Below are 25,333 nucleotides of genomic sequence, written 5' to 3'. Positions count from 1 at the left end.
ATCAGTTGTGTTGTGCAGAAGTCTGGTGGATACACAGCTGATAGTCCTACTGAAGACTATTAGAATTTGTATTATGGCAAGAAAAAAGCAGCTGAGTAAAGAAAAACGAGTGGCCATCATTACTTTAAGAAATGAAGGTTAGGCTGGTTTCACATTAGCGCATTTTCAGCGCGCGCACGGCCGGGGGTAGCTCCGCCCCCGAGCCGGCTCTCTGCCCGGCGCGCCCGCCCCTTGCTTGTAGCGCCGCCTACTAGCGGACAGCGGCGCCTGCGATCGGCGCACCCTATCTTTAGCATAGGGTGCGCAGATCGTGCGCAGGCCGTGCGCTAGTTGCGCTTTGACCTGCGCTGCGCACTTTTGACGGTGCGCCGTGCGCGCCAAAATCCAAAAAGTTTGATTTTGGCGCACACGGCGCACCGTCAAAAGTGCGCAGCGCAGGTCAAAGCGCAACTAGCGCACGGCCTGCGCACGATCTGCGCACCCTATGCTAAAGATAGGGTGCGCCGATCGCAGGCGCCGCTGTCCGCTAGTAGGCATCGCTACAAGCAAGGGGCGGGCACGCCGGGCAGAGAGCCGGCTCAGGGGCGGAGCTACCCCCGGCCGTGCGCGCGCTGAAAATGCGCTAATGTGAAACCAGCCTCTGTCAGTCCGAAAAATTGGGAAAACTTTGAAAGTGTCCCCAAGGGCATTGGCAAAAACCATCAAGCGCTACAAAGAAACTGGCTCACATGAGGACCACCCCAGGAAAGGAAGACCAAGAGTCACCTCTGCTGCGGAGGATAAGTTCATCCTAGTCACCAGCCTCAGAAATCGCAGGTTAACAGCAGCTCAGAATAGAGACCAGGTCAATGCCACACAGAGTTCCAGCAGCAGACACATCTCTACAACAACTGTTAAGAGGAGACTTTGTGCAGCAGGCCTTCATGGTAAAATAGCTGCTAGGAAACCACTGCTAAGGACAGGCAACAAGCAGAAGAGACTTGTTTGGGCTAGAGAACACAAGGAATGGACATTAGACCAGTGGAAATCTGTGCTTTGGTCTGACGAGTCCAAATTTGAGATCTTTGGTTCCAACCACCGTGTCTTTGTGCGACGCAGAAAAGGTGAACGGATGGACTCTACATGCCTGGTTCCCACCGTGAAGCATGGAGGAGGAGGTGTGATGGTGTGGGGGTGCTTTGCTGGTGACACTGTTGGGGATTTATTCAAAATTGAAGGCATACTGAACCAGCATGGCTACCACAGCATCTTGCAGCGGCATGCTATTCCATCCGGTTTGTGTTTAGTTGGAGCATCATTTATTTTTCAACAGGACAATGGGCCCAAACACACCTCCAGGCTGTGTAAGGGCTATTTGACCAAGAAGGAGAGTGATGGGGTGCTACGCCAGATGACCTGGCCTCCACAGTCACCAGACTTGAACCCAATCGAGATTGTTTGGGGTGAGCTGGACCGCAGAGTGAAGGCAAAAGGGCCAACAAGTGCTAAGCATCTCTGGGAACTCCTTCAAGACTGTTGGAAGACCATTTCTGGTGACTACCACTTGAAGCTCATCAAGAGAATGCCAAGAGTGTGCAAAGCAGTCATCAAAGCAAAAGGTGGCTACTTTGAAGAACCTAGAATATAAGACATATTTTCAGTTGTTTCACACTTTAATTATATAATTCCACATGTGTTAATTCATAGTTTTGATGCCTTCAGAGTGAATCTACAATTTTCATAGTCATGAAAATAAAGAAAACTCTTTGAATGAGAAGGTGTGTCCAAACTTTGGTCTGTACTGTATATATGTAATCGATATTATACAGTGTATTACATATTTACAATTTATTACAGTTTTTTGTGTTCTAAAGTTGTATTCCAATAAATAGATATTATGTTCTAAATATCTTGATTATTGGATCATAGAAATGATTAAATGTCTGATGTTCACATTGTACTACAATAAATTTTTCATTTAAATATAAGCAATATATGTGGGAGTCGGAGTCGTGGAGTTGGTGTAAGGGAAATTGAGGAGTCGGAGATTTGGCTTACCGACTCCACAGCCTTGCTACGAAAGCCACCCACCCCACAGCGACAGCCACCACGAAAGCCACCCACCCCACAGCGACAGCCACCCAACCCAAAGTGACAGCCACCACGAAAGCCACCCACCACAAAAGCCACCCACCCCACATCGACAGCCACTACGAGAGCCACCCACCCCCACAGCGACAGCCACACCCCACATCGACAGCCACTACGAGAGCCACCCACCCCACATCGACAGCCACACCCCACATCGACAGCCACTACGAAAGCCACCCACCCCACATCGACAGCCACTACGAGAGCCACCCACCCCACAGCGACAGCCACTACGAGAGCCACCCACCCCACAGCGACAGCCACACCCCACAGCGACAGCCACTACGAGAGCCACCCACCCCACAGCCACTACGAAAGCCACCCACCCCACAGCGACAGCCACCACGAAAGCCACCCACCCCACAGCGACAGCCACCACGAAAGCCACCCACCCCACAGCGACAGCCACCACGAAAGCCACCCACCCCACAGCGACAGCCACTACGAAAGCCACCCATCCCACAGCAACAGCCTCACCCACCACCATTCTCCCCACATGTGCAGGAGTATAGAGCACGAGCAACCTCACCCACAGGGGATCCTCAGATTACATACATGGAAATGACTCCGCGTTAGCGCCGCCGTCTCCCGACTGTAGCGCCCAGACCGGTAAACGCTACACTGTATGTGCTCCCACCAGGTATGATGTAATTTCCGGGGGCGTGTTCTGACTTACCAAAATACGGTCTAGGCTCAACCGCTCCAGCAGCCTCAGCACAGCGCTACTTCCTGCTATGGGGTCTTCACAGGACGGAAGAAAGCCCCGCCCCTTCCGGTGACATCATTCTCTCACAAAATCATCTCCGCTCTGGTCGCTGCTGTGCTCCTTCCCTTCTGTCACTGTCAGCGATGCTGCGCGCCCGCTCCAGGTAAGGGGCTTGTGTGCCGGCAATGGTTTCTGTCACTGAAGCTCCCACAGAGTAGAGGTCACAGGAACCACAGCCGGTGTGTATGAAGAAATCAGGATCTGACTGACTGAAAGCGGCTACTACTATAGTGTGCAACCAGTGAGAAGCTGAGATCTGCTGGAAGGGACCTACTGTCAGTGCCCTCTCCACATGTGTCAGTCTATAACCATACATGAGATCCTACTGTCAGTGCCCTCTCCACATGTGCCAGTCTATAACCCATACATGAGATCCTACTGTCAGTGCCCTCTCCACATGTGTCAGTCTATAACCATACATGAGATCCTACTGTCAGTGCCCTCTCCACATGTGCCAGTCTATAACCCATACATGAGATCCTACTGTCAGTGCCCTCTCCACATGTGCCAGTCTATAACCCATACATGAGATCCTACTGTCAGTGCCCTCTCCACATGTGCCAGTCTATAACCCATACATGAGATCCTACTGTCAGTGCCCTCTCCATATGTGCCAGTCTATAACCCATACATGAGATCCTACTGTCAGTGCCCTCTTCATATGTGCCAGTCTATAACCCATACATGAGATCCTACTGTCAGTGCCCTCTCCATATGTGCCAGTCTATAACCCATACATGAGATCCTACTGTCAGTGCCCTCTCCATATGTGCCAGTCTATAACCCACACATGAGATCCTACTGTCAGTGCCCTCTCCACATGTGCCAGTCTATAACCCATACATGAGATCCTACTGTCAGTGCCCTCTCCATATGTGCCAGTCTATAACCCATACATGAGATCCTACTGTCAGTGCCCTCTCCATATGTGCCAGTCTATAACCCACACATGAGATCCTACTGTCAGTGCCCTCTCCACATGTGCCAGTCTATAACCCATACATGAGATCCTACTGTCAGTGCCCTCTCCACATGTGCCAGTCTATAACCCATACATGAGATCCTACTGTCAGTGCCCTCTCCATATGTGCCAGTCTATAACCCACAGATGAGATCCTACTGTCAGTGCCCTCTCCATATGTGCCAGTCTATAACCCACACATGAGATCCTACTGTCAGTGCCCTCTCCACATGTGCCAGTCTATAACCCACACATGAGATCCTACTGTCAGTGCCCTCTCCATATGTGCCAGTCTATAACCCATACATGAGATCCTACTGTCAGTGCCCTCTCCATATGTGCCAGTCTATAACCCATACATGAGATCCTACTGTCAGTGCCCTCTCCATATGTGCCAGTCTATAACCCATACATGAGATCCTACTGTCAGTGCCCTCTCCATATGTGCCAGTCTATAACCCACACATGAGATCCTACTGTCAGTGCCCTCTCCACATGTGCCAGTCTATAACCCATACATGAGATCCTACTGTCAGTGCCCTCTCCATATGTGCCAGTCTATAACCCATACATGAGATCCTACTGTCAGTGCCCTCTCCATATGTGCCAGTCTATAACCCACACATGAGATCCTACTGTCAGTGCCCTCTCCACATGTGCCAGTCTATAACCCATACATGAGATCCTACTGTCAGTGCCCTCTCCACATGTGCCAGTCTATAACCCATACATGAGATCCTACTGTCAGTGCCCTCTCCATATGTGCCAGTCTATAACCCACAGATGAGATCCTACTGTCAGTGCCCTCTCCATATGTGCCAGTCTATAACCCACACATGAGATCCTACTGTCAGTGCCCTCTCCACATGTGCCAGTCTATAACCCACACATGAGATCCTACTGTCAGTGCCCTCTCCATATGTGCCAGTCTATAACCCATACATGAGATCCTACTGTCAGTGCCCTCTCCATATGTGCCAGTCTATAACCCATACATGAGATCCTACTGTCAGTGCCCCCTCTCCATATGTGCCAGTCTATAACCCATACATGAGATCCTACTGTCAGTGCCCTCTCCATATGTGCCAGTCTATAACCCACACATGAGATCCTACTGTCAGTGCCCTCTCCATATGTGCCAGTCTATATCCCATACATGAGATCCTACTGTCAGTTCCCTCTCCATATGTGCCAGTCTATAACCCATACATAAGATCCTACTGTCAGTGCCCTCTCCATATGTGCCAGTCTATAACCCACACATGAGATCCTACTGTCAGTGCCCCCTCTACATATGTGCCAGTCTATAACCCACACATGAGATCCTACTGTCAGTGCCCTCTCCATATGTGCCAGTCTATAACCCACACATGAGATCCTACTGTCAGTGCCCCCTCTCCATATGTGCCAGTCTATAACCCATACATGAGATCCTACTGTCAGTGCCCTCTCCATATGTGCCAGTCTATAACCCATACATGAGATCCTACTGTCAGTGCCCTCTCCATATGTGCCAGTCTATAACCCACACATGAGATCCTACTGTCAGTGCCCTCTCCACATGTGCCAGTCTATAACCCATACATGAGATCCTACTGTCAGTGCCCTCTCCACATGTGCCAGTCTATAACCCATACATGAGATCCTACTGTCAGTGCCCTCTCCATATGTGCCAGTCTATAACCCACAGATGAGATCCTACTGTCAGTGCCCTCTCCATATGTGCCAGTCTATAACCCACACATGAGATCCTACTGTCAGTGCCCTCTCCACATGTGCCAGTCTATAACCCACACATGAGATCCTACTGTCAGTGCCCTCTCCATATGTGCCAGTCTATAACCCATACATGAGATCCTACTGTCAGTGCCCTCTCCATATGTGCCAGTCTATAACCCATACATGAGATCCTACTGTCAGTGCCCTCTCCATATGTGCCAGTCTATAACCCATACATGAGATCCTACTGTCAGTGCCCTCTTCATATGTGCCAGTCTATAACCCATACATGAGATCCTACTGTCAGTGCCCTCTCCATATGTGCCAGTCTATAACCCATACATGAGATCCTACTGTCAGTGCCCTCTCCATATGTGCCAGTCTATAACCCACACATGAGATCCTACTGTCAGTGCCCTCTCCACATGTGCCAGTCTATAACCCATACATGAGATCCTACTGTCAGTGCCCTCTCCATATGTGCCAGTCTATAACCCATACATGAGATCCTACTGTCAGTGCCCTCTCCATATGTGCCAGTCTATAACCCACACATGAGATCCTACTGTCAGTGCCCTCTCCACATGTGCCAGTCTATAACCCATACATGAGATCCTACTGTCAGTGCCCTCTCCACATGTGCCAGTCTATAACCCATACATGAGATCCTACTGTCAGTGCCCTCTCCATATGTGCCAGTCTATAACCCACAGATGAGATCCTACTGTCAGTGCCCTCTCCATATGTGCCAGTCTATAACCCACACATGAGATCCTACTGTCAGTGCCCTCTCCACATGTGCCAGTCTATAACCCACACATGAGATCCTACTGTCAGTGCCCTCTCCATATGTGCCAGTCTATAACCCATACATGAGATCCTACTGTCAGTGCCCTCTCCATATGTGCCAGTCTATAACCCATACATGAGATCCTACTGTCAGTGCCCCCTCTCCATATGTGCCAGTCTATAACCCATACATGAGATCCTACTGTCAGTGCCCTCTCCATATGTGCCAGTCTATAACCCACACATGAGATCCTACTGTCAGTGCCCTCTCCATATGTGCCAGTCTATATCCCATACATGAGATCCTACTGTCAGTTCCCTCTCCATATGTGCCAGTCTATAACCCATACATAAGATCCTACTGTCAGTGCCCTCTCCATATGTGCCAGTCTATAACCCACACATGAGATCCTACTGTCAGTGCCCCCTCTACATATGTGCCAGTCTATAACCCACACATGAGATCCTACTGTCAGTGCCCTCTCCATATGTGCCAGTCTATAACCCACACATGAGATCCTACTGTCAGTGCCCCCTCTCCATATGTGCCAGTCTATAACCCATACATGAGATCCTACTGTCAGTGCCCTCTCCATATGTGCCAGTCTATAACCCATACATGAGATCCTACTGTCAGTGCCCTCTCCACATGTGCCAGTCTATAACCCACACATGAGATCCTACTGTCAGTGCCCTCTCCATATGTGCCAGTCTATAACCCACACATGAGATCCTACTGTCAGTGCCCTCTCCATATGTGCCAGTCTATAACCCACACATGAGATCCTACTGTCAGTGCCCCCTCTCCATATGTGCCAGTCTATAACCCATACATGAGATCCTACTGTCAGTGCCCTCTCCATATGTGCCAGTCTATAACCCATACATGAGATCCTACTGTCAGTGCCCTCTCCACATGTGCCAGTCTATAACCCACACATGAGATCCTACTGTCAGTGCCCTCTCCATATGTGCCAGTGTATAACCCACATATGAGATCCTACTGTCAGTGCCCTCTCCATATGTGCCAGTCTATAACCCACACATGAGATCCTACTGTCAGTGCCCCCTCTACATATGTGCCAGTCTATAACCCACACATGAGATCCTACTGTCAGTGCCCTCTCCATATGTGCCAGTCTATAACCCACACATGAGATCCTACTGTCAGTGCCCCCTCTCCATATGTGCCAGTCTATAACCCATACATGAGATCCTACTGTCAGTGCCCTCTCCATATGTGCCAGTCTATAACCCATACATGAGATCCTACTGTCAGTGCCCTCTCCACATGTGCCAGTCTATAACCCACACATGAGATCCTACTGTCAGTGCCCTCTCCATATGTGCCAGTGTATAACCCACATATGAGATCCTACTGTCAGTGCCCTCTCCATATGTGCCAGTCTATAACCCACACATGAGATCCTACTGTCAGTGCCCTCTCCACATGTGCCAGTCTATAACCATACATGAGATCCTACTGTCAGTGCCCTCTCCACATGTGCCAGTCTATAACCCATACATGAGATCCTACTGTCAGTGCCCTCTCCACATGTGCCAGTCTATAACCCATACATGAGATCCTACTGTCAGTGCCCTCTCCACATGTGCCAGTCTATAACCCATACATGAGATCCTACTGTCAGTGCCCTCTCCATATGTGCCAGTCTATAACCCATACATGAGATCCTACTGTCAGTGCCCTCTTCATATGTGCCAGTCTATAACCCATACATGAGATCCTACTGTCAGTGCCCTCTCCATATGTGCCAGTCTATAACCCACACATGAGATCCTACTGTCAGTGCCCTCTCCATATGTGCCAGTCTATAACCCACACATGAGATCCTACTGTCAGTGCCCTCTCCACATGTGCCAGTCTATAACCCATACATGAGATCCTACTGTCAGTGCCCTCTCCATATGTGCCAGTCTATAACCCATACATGAGATCCTACTGTCAGTGCCCTCTCCATATGTGCCAGTCTATAACCCACACATGAGATCCTACTGTCAGTGCCCTCTCCACATGTGCCAGTCTATAACCCATACATGAGATCCTACTGTCAGTGCCCTCTCCACATGTGCCAGTCTATAACCCATACATGAGATCCTACTGTCAGTGCCCTCTCCATATGTGCCAGTCTATAACCCACAGATGAGATCCTACTGTCAGTGCCCTCTCCACATGTGCCAGTCTATAACCCACACATGAGATCCTACTGTCAGTGCCCTCTCCACATGTGCCAGTCTATAACCCACACATGAGATCCTACTGTCAGTGCCCTCTCCATATGTGCCAGTCTATAACCCATACATGAGATCCTACTGTCAGTGCCCTCTCCATATGTGCCAGTCTATAACCCATACATGAGATCCTACTGTCAGTGCCCTCTCCATATGTGCCAGTCTATAACCCATACATGAGATCCTACTGTCAGTGCCCTCTTCATATGTGCCAGTCTATAACCCATACATGAGATCCTACTGTCAGTGCCCTCTCCATATGTGCCAGTCTATAACCCATACATGAGATCCTACTGTCAGTGCCCTCTCCATATGTGCCAGTCTATAACCCACACATGAGATCCTACTGTCAGTGCCCTCTCCACATGTGCCAGTCTATAACCCATACATGAGATCCTACTGTCAGTGCCCTCTCCATATGTGCCAGTCTATAACCCATACATGAGATCCTACTGTCAGTGCCCTCTCCATATGTGCCAGTCTATAACCCACACATGAGATCCTACTGTCAGTGCCCTCTCCACATGTGCCAGTCTATAACCCATACATGAGATCCTACTGTCAGTGCCCTCTCCACATGTGCCAGTCTATAACCCATACATGAGATCCTACTGTCAGTGCCCTCTCCATATGTGCCAGTCTATAACCCACAGATGAGATCCTACTGTCAGTGCCCTCTCCATATGTGCCAGTCTATAACCCACACATGAGATCCTACTGTCAGTGCCCTCTCCACATGTGCCAGTCTATAACCCACACATGAGATCCTACTGTCAGTGCCCTCTCCATATGTGCCAGTCTATAACCCATACATGAGATCCTACTGTCAGTGCCCTCTCCATATGTGCCAGTCTATAACCCATACATGAGATCCTACTGTCAGTGCCCCCTCTCCATATGTGCCAGTCTATAACCCATACATGAGATCCTACTGTCAGTGCCCTCTCCATATGTGCCAGTCTATAACCCACACATGAGATCCTACTGTCAGTGCCCTCTCCATATGTGCCAGTCTATATCCCATACATGAGATCCTACTGTCAGTTCCCTCTCCATATGTGCCAGTCTATAACCCATACATAAGATCCTACTGTCAGTGCCCTCTCCATATGTGCCAGTCTATAACCCACACATGAGATCCTACTGTCAGTGCCCCCTCTACATATGTGCCAGTCTATAACCCACACATGAGATCCTACTGTCAGTGCCCTCTCCATATGTGCCAGTCTATAACCCACACATGAGATCCTACTGTCAGTGCCCCCTCTCCATATGTGCCAGTCTATAACCCATACATGAGATCCTACTGTCAGTGCCCTCTCCATATGTGCCAGTCTATAACCCATACATGAGATCCTACTGTCAGTGCCCTCTCCACATGTGCCAGTCTATAACCCACACATGAGATCCTACTGTCAGTGCCCTCTCCATATGTGCCAGTGTATAACCCACATATGAGATCCTACTTTCAGTGCCCTCTCCATATGTGCCAGTCTATAACCCACACATGAGATCCTACTGTCAGTGCCCTCTCCATATGTGCCAGTCTATAACCCACACATGAGATCCTACTGTCAGTGCCCTCTCCATATGTGCCAGTGTATAACCCACATATGAGATCCTACTGTCAGTGCCCTCTCCACATGTGCCAGTTTATAACCCACACATGAGATCCTACTGTCAGTGCCCTCTCCATATGTGCCAGTCTATAACCCACACATGAGATCCTACTGTCAGTGCCCTCTCCACATGTGCCAGTCTATAACCCACATATGAGATCCTACTGTCAGTGCCCCCTCTACATATGTGCCAGTGTATAACCCACACATGAGATCCTACTGTCAGTGCCCCCTCTCCATATGTGCCAGTCTATAACCCACACATGAGATCCTACTGTCAGTGCCTTCTCCATATGTGCCAGTCTATAACCCACACATGAGATCCTACTGTCAGTGCCCTCTCCATATGTGCCAGTCTATAACCCATACATGAGATCCTACTGTCAGTGCCCTCTCCATATGTGCCAGTCTATAACCCACACATGAGATCCTACTGTCAGTGCCCTCTCCATATGTGCCAGTCTATAACCCACACATGAGATCCTACTGTCAGTGCCCTCTCCATATGTGCCAGTGTATAACCCACACATGAGATCCTACTGTCAGTGCCCCCTCTCCATATGTGCCAGTCTATAACCCACACATGAGATCCTACTGTCAGTGCCCTCTCCATATGTGCCAGTCTATAACCCACACATGAGATCCTACTGTCAGTGCGCCCTCTCCATATGTGCCAGTGTATAACCCACACATGAGATCCTACTGTCAGTGCCCTCTCCACATGTGCCAGTCAATAACCCACATATGAGGTCCTACTGTCAGTGCCCCCTCTCCACATGTGCCAGTCTATAACCCACACATGAGATCCTACTGTCAGTGCCCCCTCTCCATATGTGCCAGTCTATAACCCACACATGAGATCCTACTGTCAGTGCCCTCTCCATATGTGCCAGTGTATAACCCACATATGAGATCCTACTGTCAGTGCCCTCTCCATATGTGCCAGTCTATAACCCACACATGAGATCCTACTGTAAGTGCCCTCTCCACATGTGCCAGTCTATAACCCACACATGAGATCCTACTGTCAGTGCCCTCTCCACATGTGCCAGTTTATAACCCACACATGAGATCCTACTGTCAGTGCCCTCTCCACATGTGCCAGTCTATAACCCATACATGAGATCCTACTGTCAGTGCCCTCTCCATATGTGCCAGTCTATAACCCATACATGAGATCCTACTGTCAGTGCCCTCTCCATATGTGCCAGTCTATAACCCACACATGAGATCCTACTGTCAGTGCCCTCTCCACATGTGCCAGTCTATAACCCATACATGAGATCCTACATTCAGTGCCCTCTCCATATGTGCCAGTCTATAACCCATACATGAGATCCTACTGTCAGTGCCCTCTCCACATGTGCCAGTCTATAACCCATACATGAGATCCTACTGTCAGTGCCCTCTCCATATGTGCCAGTCTATAACCCACACATGAGATCCTACTGTCAGTGCCCTCTCCATATGTGCCAGTCTATAACCCACACATGAGATCCTACTGTCAGTGCCCTCTCCACATGTGCCAGTCTATAACCCACACATGAGATCCTACTGTCAGTGCCCTCTCCATATGTGCCAGTCTATAACCCACACATGAGATCCTACTGTCAGTGCCCTCTCCATATGTGCCAGTCTATAACCCATACATGAGATCCTACTGTCAGTGCCCCCTCTCCATATGTGCCAGTCTATAACCCATACATGAGATCCTACTGTCAGTGCCCTCTCCATATGTGCCAGTCTATAACCCACACATGAAATCCTACTGTCAGTGCCCTCTCCATATGTGCCAGTCTATACCCCATACATGAGATCCTACTGTCAGTGCCCTCTCCATATGTGCCAGTCTATAACCCATACATGAGATCCTACTGTCAGTGCCCTCTCCATATGTGCCAGTCTATAACCCACACATGAGATCCTACTGTCAGTGCCCCCTTGTAAAATAATGCATATCCTGTAAAATACTCAGGACTAGTTACCAGATAAAAATATAGTGGTTTATTTGGTTTCTTCCATCAAAGAAAGGTTATTACAGAAAAACAGGTGAATAAAAATAGGTGAAAGAGAAATTGTCCATTAGATCATGCTCTGAGATCCCAAATGGCAAAAGCAACATGTATTCTTCTTCTCTTCGAGATCCTGAATAGCAAATGGCTGCTGTGTCTCAGTTCGGCTTCTCACATCGCCGTCAAGTAATATACCAGCTGTTATGTCATGTCATCTTGCGTCTGTCTCTCATGATGGTGAGGGAAGAAGACAGCACCCTCTACAGTTAGCCATGAATTATATACGTCTCTTGAAACACGTGATCTCGGTATATATGGAGTTTGACATTTACCTCAAGGCTAAACTTAAATATGTAGTGAGCTGACATTTCTACCATGAGCCAAGCTTAAAAATAGCCTATGTCATGTAAGCTAAAGCATTCTACAGAACTGGGTGTAATAAGAAATTAACGGATTATTAATATTTAACAATTCCCCCTTTTGAGGGAGACAGACATTAATTGGAACCCTCAAATATAACGATCTTTTTTCTTCTTTTCTTCTTCTTTGACAAAATAATTTAATATCAATAATAATAATAATAATAATAATAATAATAATATTAGATTACCGTTATAAGTACTCAATGACATAATTGATGTGAATTCATGTTATGGTAAGCCGTGAACAATATTCATATAAAATATGTATAATTATACTTCCCTAAGTCTAAATTGAAGCATCTCAGGTCCAGTCATCATCATCTGATGTCATCTGGTCTTCATTTTGATGTCTTCTGTCTTCTTCTTGGTTCTTTTAAAAATACAGTTTTCTTATAGCATATAGATGTTGTAGGAATTGTGTGGTGTATCAAATCAAAAGTCCATAAATTCAAATGTTGATAAGAAACAAAGTCTATAAATGAAATGCAGCTTTAATATCTGTGCAGTGTCATCTTTAAAAACCTGGGCTTATATTGGCTCGCCTTGGATATTCTGGAATCCTCCATCGGTACTGGTCTTTGAACAGGTGTGACGTCTTTGGTCAGCAAAGCAAGGGTTAAAATGACTCTTCCTTGCTAAACATAGCACCATAATCAGTCCTTGTCCTAATGCACAGGACATATGTCAGGGTTGTAGCTTCCTGATAATTACCTTCATTGTTCACCAGCTTTCATCGAAGCTTTTCAGGTGATTGAAAACCTCTGGAACTTGATAAGAACGTGATAACACCTTCATCTCAGCATCATAGGATCATCGTCCTCTGGTTGTCAGGGTAGACACTTTAATTGTGACTGTCTGTGGTGGATACTGCACTTGTGACTGTCAGTGGTGGATACTGCATTTGTAATTAACACAGTCTATTACTCAGTAATCATAGCTTTGTTACCTTCTGGGATTTCTGGATCGCGGCATTCTTCTTCTTGCAACTGATAAAAATCAATGAAGTTTAGAAATGTGAAAAGTCTTTATTAACATAATTTCAGTATCTTGCTTGAAGTCTTCATTCCCTATTCTATACCAAATCTGGTAATTTCCCTATCCCATAATATCACAGCGTACCATAGCAATCAGTAATATCCATATAATTATTATCAGAATTTGTACTGTATATGGATTTCAATATTTGAAATAATAAACCAATAATAAGTGATAATACATTATTATCCATTTTTTTTTTTTTCATGTGATAGAACATTTTTATGTCATAGGTGTAATTACCTTTTTCAACCCATAGGTGTCACTGTGTTTTATGTAACCAGTGTTTTCATCTTTATTAATAAGGAATATATTTATTATACTAATAATATGTAGGAATGTATAGCCATGAACCAAAATAAGAATATATGAGTGAGCGAATGAATGAATAAAAGAATTGTTGCATATAACTCAGAAGTGAAACATTTTCTTAGTAATAGAACCATATAATTGCTATATTTAATGAAGCAATATTCTCAGTAGATATTACTTTACTAAATATTGGTGAAAGAATTAAAAATAATGAAAAATAAGAATAAAAATAAAAATAAGAATAAGGCCTTTATGTTGATGCAGAGTAGTTATGTCTTCAGTAACATATACCCTTAATATTTCCATGATCTGGATTATTTCATAATTGTCATAAACTTGTGTTATCAAAATATTCAAATCATGCAACTTTGCATGTAATTCCTCTTAGTGTAAAGAAATGACCCTTTATAATACTTGTTATTATACCCAATACTTATACCATTGTACCTTATTAATATTTTTTTTTTCCTATTAAAATGTGTGAAGAAGAGGTATTAATCAAATGTGATTATGTAGTCAGGATAAAAAACATATTTCCCCCTTAATACCAAAAAATATTGTTTCATGAAATAATTCATTTATCAAAACCAAAATTAAAAATAATTAATGTATAAATTATGTGAATTTATACTTGCTTATACCATTATTTGTCTGAAGATGTGTAACCATCAAAATTAATTTGAATATCATAAAATTATCCTTTGGAAAAATTAATTTAAATGTAGTTTAAGATTAACACACTTGGACGGAGAAGGAAGGTCCACTATTCCCAGATGCAGCTGGTGAATACCAGGCTCTGTGCTGGTGCCTGTTTAAAAGAGCTAAAGCTGATAAGGAAAGAATAGATTTTCTTCCTAAACTATTTTCTATTTTGTTGTGCGATTGCACTTATCCACAATTAACTAAATCAAGAAATAATAATTACTATAGAAATATAGAAATATATGTTTGTATAGATAATATTTCATTATGTATCTTAATATTCTAATAATTTCCTAAAGATAAAAGCTTTGGGGGTTTTTTTTTTTCTCTCTCTCATGCATTCAGGATCCTGAGGTCTCACAAACGTATCACATTACTCGCTCAGCAGCTGCTCATACACTCAGTCACTGTCACTCAGACTGTGTCACATATTAAGTTTCACATATGAAAGTGTGATGAATACACGTATTTTAACCCAAATTATCCTAATTATCAATGCATTGTAAACTATTTCAATTTAATCTCTTAATATTTCTTTGAATATTCCCCAAATACACATGACATAAATATATATGTATAGCTATACTTGACATTTAGGCCTGGAAAAAAAATTCAGTTGCTTTGCAAAAGTTGAGACCCCCTTTAAAATTCTTTTCCTAAGGAACAGGGACATAGCATACTGGTATACTTGTATTATTAGAACAAGGTTCAAATTCCCCTGCTGTGGTTGTCATTCAAACCATGCAGTAAAAAAGCACACACCCAGAACATTTTAAAAAGCAATTGGTTATTTCCTTTTAAGGGTTAGATATATAAAATCATGCAATATTGCAACTTCCTGTGTAAATAAAGGCATAAATCCTTGGAAGAGAATTTTTCTCGATTAAGTCCTGCTTTGAAATGAAAATTCTAAGGAAACATAAAAAAATAAGGTTAATATCATATTCATATTCTAAATATTACACAGGTCAACGAAAAAAAAATTTTTTTCTGGTGTCCAAAATATTTTAATGAATTTGGGGTATTTTTGGGGTGCTGATTCTGAATATGTCATCAGTTTTGCCAGATTGGCTCAAGTTTTTGAGATTTTTGGTATCTTATTTATAGCACTTGTTGGTAAATGCGACGCATCATCTCATTAATTTCTTTGGATTAGTACTTGAACTGAGCAGTTCTCAATATAGTTTTGTGTTAATTAGTGTTCTAAAAGTTTGTTCATAGCTTGATTTTTGCACTAACTTTATGTTGTTGTCTGTTTTCCAGTGAAAAGCATGAACTCATCATGAAGAAGTTGTCTTAACGATCCAGACTCATTCTGTTACATTTGTGGTGAATATACACTGCCAAAACATAGAAGAAACATAACACACTTCGTAAAAAAAGTGTATTTTGCCTATTTTGGGGTTATGCTTGGGGACCAAGACAAGTTTTGGGCACCACACATAGTGTGCAAAGCATGTATCGAATTATTACGAAAATGGAGCAAAGGACAAAGAAAAAGCTTCAAATTTGGTGTTCCAATGGTGTGGAGAGAGCCAAAAAATCATCATGATGACTGTTATTTCTGTGCAGTGCAAGTGCAAGGATTCAATAAGCATAAGAAACGAAAATGGGAGTAACATGGAATCTGCAAGAAGGCCTGTCCCTCATTGTGAAGATGTGCCTGTACCTGTGTTTACCATAAATAACAGTCATCATGATGATTTTTTGGCTCTCTCCACACCATTGGAACACCAAATTTGAAGCTTTTTCTTTGTCCTTTGCTCCATTTTCGTAATAATTCGATACATGCTTTGCACACTATGTGTGGTGCCCAAAACTTGTCTTGGTCCCCAAGCATAACCCCAAAATAGGCAAAATACACTTTTTTTACGAAGTGTGTTATGTTTCTTCTATGTTTTGGCAGTGTATATTCACCACAAATGTAACAGAATGAGTCTGGATCGTTAAGACAACTTCTTCATGATGAGTTCATGCTTTTCACTGGAAAACAGACAACAACATAAAGTTAGTGCAAAAATCAAGCTATGAACAAACTTTTAGAACACTAATTAACACAAAACTATATTGAGAACTGCTCAGTTCAAGTACTAATCCAAAGAAATTAATGAGATGATGCGTCGCATTTACCAACAAGTGCTATAAATAAGATACCAAAAATCTCAAAAACTTGAGCCAATCTGGCAAAACTGATGACATATTCAGAATCAGCACCCCAAAAATACCCTAAATTCGATGAAATATCTTTGGCACCAAAAATGCTGTTGACCAGTGTTATTACTGATGTAGATTTTAATTTTCATTAAAAAATACAGTTCTACTATTTCTACTTCTACAAACACTCTATATATACTGTATGACTATGTATATATCCACAAACCATAAAACTACAGGATTATACTCTATAAAATAATTACATATAACTCACTAATTGTATAACACTGTTACACAATATATATATATATAATTACTTTTTCTAGCCAATTCCTACACCCATACTTATTTCTCTGCAAAAAATATCCTGAAAAGTTCTTGCCATTTTAAAGCTGATAGATTCTTGGAGCAGAGTATTCAGTTTACAGGCCATGATGTCACTCACCACCTGTTTCTGTCTGTTAAATTCGGCCATCTTTGTTACAGAAAGAAAATCAGAACTCATCATTTTTCTTAATTCAATTTGTGTCTTTTCGGTGTTCTTTTGCATCATTCCATATGGTTTATAACAAACATGTGATTTTCTTTTTCTTTCTTCGTAGATTTGATTTTGGGGAAATCTCATTTTAGAAGGCTTTGCTAATACAGGCTTCTGATAAGATTTTACTCTGCCTGTCTTTACAAAATTAGCACAATTTACTTTCCTCTCACGATTCTCGTGTTTTCTGGCAAACTCAAGGAATTGCGCACATTCAAACAAAGAATCTTTTTGTGACGCAATAACACGAGATGCAGGATTTAGAAACCAAAATTTGCTTACAAAACTCCTTATGAGGGACGGTGTTTTGACATTCTCACTCAGCATTCTATACAAACGTTCATATATGGACATGAACGTAAAAATACATTCCTTCCGACCAATCCTTAATTTTTGAAGAATATCAATATCTGGATGATTTTCATTTGATGAACAAAAAATGAGAATTTTTAATCTGTCCTTATCAGTTAAATTCTCATGTGTCTCACCAGATAACTTTAAAGACAATCTCCTAGCAAAATTTACAGGGATCCACATTTTGAACAACTGATTCTTCTCCTCGTTAGATAAATCAAAGTTATCAGTACAACTTTCAAAGATCTCAGAGTTTCTATAAACATCTATTTTGTTGTCATAAGCAGGAATTATTTGGCATATTTTTATCAAATTCTTCCTCACGCTACTTCGGATTTGGGCCTGTGAGTCTTCTATTTTTAGTGGTACGTCTTTCCCTTGTACGTCCTCTACGTCAGTTCTGAAGTCTCCTCCTACTTCTCCATCTTGTTCCACGTCTGCAAGGTCACCTTCAATAGCTGCTACTACTTGTAACTGTTTCTCCACATTACAGTGAATCTCGGGAATATCACTATCCTCTACACAATCATTTTTAGATTTCTCTGACACAGATCTATGAAATATATCTACCATCTGTAGAATATTTTTTAATCTCTCTCTTTCTCTATTGAAAAACTTAGAATCTAACCTCTGATTCTCGAGTTCACACTCGGCATATAAACTTAACCATAAAACTTCTGAATTAGAATTGTCTACAGACTTAAATTTCAATTTACTCTGCTTAGCAAGACAATTAATGACATCCATTTTATCTTACCTTGAAATGTCTCAGCTCCTTTGATGGACAACGCTGGGTTCCTGTCTTCACACGTCTGGCTTAGGTCTGGTACTTTTGGCACTTGTAGTACTTCTCAATCTATCTGGTACTTCTTACTTCTAGGTTCTATGTGATTCTTGTAAGTAGTGGAATTCCCAATAACTTGCACATATGATTTGACGTTAGCAAAGTCCAATCCCCCGTGTGTGCAAGTTGAGGGAAATCCGCAAAAAAGTACAAAAATTCAGATCTGGCTGGCTCTCCAATGTAAAATAATGCATATCCTGTAAAATACTCAGGACTAGTTACCAGATAAAAATATAGTGGTTTATTTGGTTTCTTCCATCAAAGAAAGGTTATTACAGAAAAACAGGTGAATAAAAATAGGTGAAAGAGAAATTGTCCATTAGATCATGCTCTGAGATCCCAAATGGCAAAAGCAACATGTATTCTTCTTCTCTTCGAGATCCTGAATAGCAAATGGCTGCTGTGTCTCAGTTCGGCTTCTCACATCGCCGTCAAGTAATATACCAGCTGTTATGTCATGTCATCTTGCGTCTGTCTCTCATGATGGTGAGGGAAGAAGACAGCACCCTCTACAGTTAGCCATGAATTATATACGTCTCTTGAAACACGTGATCTCGGTATATATGGAGTTTGACATTTACCTCAAGGCTAAACTTAAATATGTAGAGAGCTGACATTTCTACCATGAGCCAAGCTTAAAAATAGCCTATGTCATGTAAGCTAAAGCATTCTACAGAACTGGGTGTAATAAGAAATTAACGGATTATTAATATTTAACACCCCTCTACATATGTGCCAGTCTATAACCCACACATGAGATCCTACTGTCAGTGCCCTCTCCATATGTGCCAGTCTATAACCCACACATGAGATCCTACTGTCAGTGCCCCCTCTCCATATGTGCCAGTCTATAACCCATACATGAGATCCTACTGTCAGTGCCCTCTCCATATGTGCCAGTCTATAACCCATACATGAGATCCTACTGTCAGTGCCCTCTCCATTTGTGCCAGTCTTTAACCCACACATGAGATCCTACTGTCAGTGCCCTCTCCACATGTGCCAGTCTATAACCCATACCTGAGATCCTACTGTCAGTGCCCTCTCCACATGTGCCAGTCTATAACCCACACATGAGATCCTACTGTCAGTGCCCTCTCCACATGTGACAGTCTATAACCCACATATGAGATCCTACTGTCAGTGCCCCCTCTACATATGTGCCAGTCTATAACCCACACATGAGATCCTACTGTCAGTGCCCTCTCCACATGTGCCAGTTTATAACCCACACATGAGATCCTACTGTCAGTGCCCTCTCCACATGTGCCAGTCTATAACCCACACATGAGACCCTACTGTCAGTGCCCTCTCCATATGTGCCAGTCTATAACCCACACATGAGATCCTACTGTCAGTGCCCTCTCCACATGTGCCAGTCTATAACCCACATATGAGATCCTACTGTCAGTGCCCCCTCTACATATGTGCCAGTCTATAATCCACACATGAGATCCTACTGTCAGTGCCCCCTCTACATATGTGCCAGTCTATAACCCACACATGAGATCCTACTGTCAGTGCCCCCTCTACATATGTGCCAGTCTATAACCCACACATGAGATCCTACTGTCAGTGCCCCCTCTCCATATGTGCCAGTCTATAACCCACACATGAGATCCTACTGTCAGTGCCCCCTCTACATATGTACCAGTCTCTAACCCACACATGAGATCCTACTGTCAGTGCCCCCTCTACATATCTGCCAGTCTATAACCCACACATAAGATCCTACTGTCAGTGCCCCCTCTACATATGTGCCAGTCTATAACCCACACATGAGATCCTACTGTCAGTGCCCCCTCTACATATGTGCCAGTCTATAACCCACACATAAGATCCTACTGTCAGTGCCCCCTCTACATATGTGCCAGTCTATAACCCACACATGAGATCCTACTGTCAGTGCCCCCTCTCCATATGTGCCAGTCTATAACCCACACATAAGACCCTACTGTCAGTGCCCTCTCCATATGTGCCTGTTTATACCCCACACATGAGATCCTACTGTCAGTGCCCTCTCCACATGTGCCAGTTTATAACCCACACATGAGATCCTTCTGTCAGTGCCCTCTCCATATGTGCCAGTCTATAACCCACACATGAGATCCTACTGTCAGTGCCCTCTCCATATGTGCCAGTCTATAACCCATACATGAGATCCTACTGTCAGTGCCCTCTCCATATGTGCCAGTCTATAACCCACACATGAGATCCTACTGTCAGTGCCCTCTCCATATGTGCCAGTCTATAACCCACACATGAGATCCTACTGTCAGTGCCTCTCCATATGTGCCAGTGTATAACCCACACATGAGATCCTACTGTCAGTGCCCCCTCTCCATATGTGCCAGTCTATAACCCACACATGAGATCCTACTGTCAGTGCCCTCTCCATATGTGCCAGTCTATAACCCACACATGAGATCCTACTGTCAGTGCGCCCTCTCCATATGTGCCAGTGTATAACCCACACATGAGATCCTACTGTCAGTGCCCTCTCCACATGTGCCAGTCTATAACCCACACATGAGGTCCTACTGTCAGTGCCCCCTCTCCACATGTGCCAGTCTATAACCCACACATGAGATCCTACTGTCAGTGCCCCCTCTCCATATGTGCCAGTCTATAACCCACACATGAGATCCTACTGTCAGTGCCCTCTCCATATGTGCCAGTGTATAACCCACATATGAGATCCTACTGTCAGTGCCCTCTCCATATGTGCCAGTCTCAAACCCACACATGAGATCCTACTGTCAGTGCCCTCTCCATATGTGCCAGTGTATAACCCACATATGAGATCCTACTGTCAGTGCCCTCTCCATATGTGCCAGTCTATAACCCACACATGAGATCCTACTGTAAGTGCCCTCTCCACATGTGCCAGTCTATAACCCACACATGAGATCCTACTGTCAGTGCCCTCTCCACATGTGCCAGTTTATAACCCACACATGAGATCCTACTGTCAGTGCCCTCTCCACATGTGCCAGTCTATAACCCATACATGAGATCCTACTGTCAGTGCCCTCTCCATATGTGCCAGTCTATAACCCATACATGAGATCCTACTGTCAGTGCCCTCTCCATATGTGCCAGTCTATAACCCACACATGAGATCCTACTGTCAGTGCCCTCTCCATATGTGCCAGTCTATAACCCACACATGAGATCCTACTGTCAGTGCCCTCTCCACATGTGCCAGTCTATAACCCATACATGAGATCCTACTGTCAGTGCCCTCTCCATATGTGCCAGTCTATAACCCATACATGAGATCCTACTGTCAGTGCCCTCTCCACATGTGCCAGTCTATAACCCATACATGAGATCCTACTGTCAGTGCCCTCTCCATATGTGCCAGTCTATAACCCACACATGAGATCCTACTGTCAGTGCCCTCTCCACATGTGCCAGTCTATAACCCACACATGAGATCCTACTGTCAGTGCCCTCTCCACATGTGCCAGTCTATAACCCACACATGAGATCCTACTGTCAGTGCCCTCTCCATATGTGCCAGTCTATAACCCACACATGAGATCCTACTGTCAGTGCCCTCTCCATATGTGCCAGTCTATAACCCATACATGAGATCCTACTGTCAGTGCCCCCTCTCCATATGTGCCAGTCTATAACCCATACATGAGATCCTACTGTCAATGCCCTCTCCATATGTGCCAGTCTATAACCCACACATGAGATCCTACTGTCAGTGCCCTCTCCATATGTGCCAGTCTATACCCCATACATGAGATCCTACTGTCAGTGCCCTCTCCATATGTGCCAGTCTATAACCCATACATGAGATCCTACTGTCAGTGCCCTCTCCATATGTGCCAGTCTATAACCCACACATGAGATCCTACTGTCAGTGCCCCCTCTACATATGTGCCAGTCTATAACCCACACATGAGATCCTACTGTCAGTGCCCTCTCCATATGTGCCAGTCTATAACCCACACATGAGATCCTACTGTCAGTGCCCCCTCTCCATATGTGCCAGTCTATAACCCATACATGAGATCCTACTGTCAGTGCCCTCTCCATATGTGCCAGTCTATAACCCATACATGAGATCCTACTGTCAGTGCCCTCTCCATATGTGCCAGTCTTTAACCCACACATGAGATCCTACTGTCAGTGCCCTCTCCACATGTGCCAGTCTATAACCCATACCTGAGATCCTACTGTCAGTGCCCTCTCCACATGTGCCAGTCTATAACCCACACATGAGATCCTACTGTCAGTGCCCTCTCCACATGTGCCAGTCTATAACCCACATATGAGATCCTACTGTCAGTGCCCCCTCTACATATGTGCCAGTCTATAACCCACACATGAGATCCTACTGTCAGTGCCCTCTCCACATGTGCCAGTTTATAACCCACACATGAGATCCTACTGTCAGTGCCCTCTCCACATGTGCCAGTCTATAACCCACACATGAGACCCTACTGTCAGTGCCCTCTCCATATGTGCCAGTCTATAACCCACACATGAGATCCTACTGTCAGTGCCCTCTCCACATGTGCCAGTCTATAACCCACATATGAGATCCTACTGTCAGTGCCCCCTCTACATATGTGCCAGTCTATAACCCACACATGAGATCCTACTGTCAGTGCCCCCTCTACATATGTGCCAGTCTATAACCCACACATGAGATCCTACTGTCAGTGCCCCCTCTACATATGTGCCAGTCTATAACCCACACATGAGATCCTACTGTCAGTGCCCCCTCTCCATATGTGCCAGTCTATAACCCACACATGAGATCCTACTGTCAGTGCCCCCTCTACATATGTGCCAGTCTCTAACCCACACATGAGATCCTACTGTCAGTGCCCCCTCTACATATCTGCCAGTCTATAACCCACACATGAGATCCTACTGTCAGTGCCCCCTCTACATATGTGCCAGTCTATAACCCACACATAAGATCCTACTGTCAGTGCCCCCTCTACATATGTGCCAGTCTATAACCCACACATGAGATCCTACTGTCAGTGCCCCCTCTCCATATGTGCCAGTCTATAACCCACACATAAGACCCTACTGTCAGTGCCCTCTCCATATGTGCCTGTTTATACCCCACACATGAGATCCTACTGTCAGTGCCCTCTCCACATGTGCCAGTTTATAACCCACACATGAGATCCTACTGTCAGTGCCCTCTCCATATGTGCCAGTCTATAACCCACACATGAGATCCTACTGTCAGTGCCCTCTCCATATGTGCCAGTCTATAACCCATACATGAGATCCTACTGTCAGTGCCCTCTCCATATGTGCCAGTCTATAACCCACACATGAGATCCTACTGTCAGTGCCCTCTCCATATGTGCCAGTCTATAACCCACACATGAGATCCTACTGTCAGTGCCTCTCCATATGTGCCAGTGTATAACCCACACATGAGATCCTACTGTCAGTGCCCCCTCTCCATATGTGCCAGTCTATAACCCACACATGAGATCCTACTGTCAGTGCCCTCTCCATATGTGCCAGTCTATAACCCACACATGAGATCCTACTGTCAGTGCGCCCTCTCCATATGTGCCAGTGTATAACCCACACATGAGATCCTACTGTCAGTGCCCTCTCCACATGTGCCAGTCTATAACCCACACATGAGGTCCTACTGTCAGTGCCCCCTCTCCACATGTGCCAGTCTATAACCCACACATGAGATCCTACTGTCAGTGCCCCCTCTCCATATGTGCCAGTCTATAACCCACACATGAGATCCTACTGTCAGTGCCCTCTCCATATGTGCCAGTGTATAACCCACATATGAGATCCTACTGTCAGTGCCCTCTCCATATGTGCCAGTCTCAAACCCACACATGAGATCCTACTGTCAGTGCCCTCTCCATATGTGCCAGTCTATAACCCACACATGAGATCCTACTGTCAGTGCCCTCTCCATATGTGCCAGTGTATAACCCACATATGAGATCCTACGGTCAGTGCCCTCTCCACGTGTGCCAGTTTATAACCCACACATGAGATCCTACTGTCAGTGCCCTCTCCATATGTGCCAGTCTATAACCCACACATGAGATCCTACTGTCAGTGCCCTCTCCATATGTGCCAGTGTATAACCCACATATGAGATCCTACTGTCAGTGCCCCCTCCATATGTGCCAGTCTATAACCCACATATGAGATCCTACTGTCAGTGCCCCCTCTCCACATGTGCCAGTCTATAACCCACACATGAGATCCTACTGTCAGTGCCCCCTCTCCATATGTGCCAGTCTATAACCCACACATGAGATCCTACTGTCAGTGCCCTCTCCATATGTGCCAGTGTATAACCCACATATGAGATCCTACTGTCAGTGCCCTCTCCATATGTGCCAGTCTATAACCCACACATGAGATCCTACTGTAAGTGCCCTCTCCACATGTGCCAGTCTATAACCCACACATGAGATCCTACTGTCAGTGCCCTCTCCACATGTGCCAGTTTATAACCCACACATGAGATCCTACTGTCAGTGCCCTCTCCACATGTGCCAGTCTATAACCCATACATGAGATCCTACTGTCAGTGCCCTCTCCATATGTGCCAGTCTATAACCCATACATGAGATCCTACTGTCAGTGCCCTCTCCACATGTGCCAGTCTATAACCCACACATGAGATCCTACTGTCAGTGCCCTCTCCACATGTGCCAGTCTATAACCCATACATGAGATCCTACTGTCAGTGCC

The 25,333-nt window shown here is 44.9% G+C and overlaps 2 protein-coding genes across 16 annotated transcripts in view; one reads left to right on the top strand and one right to left on the bottom strand.

Annotated features, from left to right (window-relative positions):
- Positions 1 to 2,917, bottom strand: part of INPP1 (inositol polyphosphate-1-phosphatase) — a 124,491-nt gene extending 121,574 nt beyond the window's left edge. The window contains exon 1 of one of the 7 annotated variants that reach the window (XM_073558184.1): positions 2,807 to 2,917. The gene's annotated coding sequence lies outside the window, so the exon portion shown is untranslated. The other 6 variants (XM_073558182.1, XM_073558178.1, XM_073558183.1 and 3 more) reach the window with 6 other exon arrangements.
- The window catches only part of HIBCH (3-hydroxyisobutyryl-CoA hydrolase), a 536,626-nt gene continuing 514,121 nt past the window's right edge, over positions 2,829 to 25,333 (top strand). For 8 of the 9 annotated variants that reach the window (XM_073558177.1, XM_073558173.1, XM_073558174.1 and 5 more), the window contains exon 1: positions 2,829 to 2,999. In XM_073558177.1, the coding sequence (XP_073414278.1) occupies positions 2,980 to 2,999 (20 nt within the window). In that variant the 5' untranslated portion in view covers positions 2,829 to 2,979. The remainder of the gene's footprint in view (positions 3,000 to 25,333) is intronic. The other variant, XM_073558172.1, reaches the window with a different exon arrangement.

This window comes from Dendrobates tinctorius, unplaced genomic scaffold (assembly GCF_039654945.1).
Source record: "Dendrobates tinctorius isolate UK_male_01 unplaced genomic scaffold, ASM3965494v1 ptg000254l, whole genome shotgun sequence".
NCBI classification, from domain to species: domain Eukaryota; kingdom Metazoa; phylum Chordata; class Amphibia; order Anura; family Dendrobatidae; genus Dendrobates; species Dendrobates tinctorius.
Note: the sequence above shows the minus strand (reverse complement) of the source record. Positions and strands in the feature narration are given on the sequence as shown.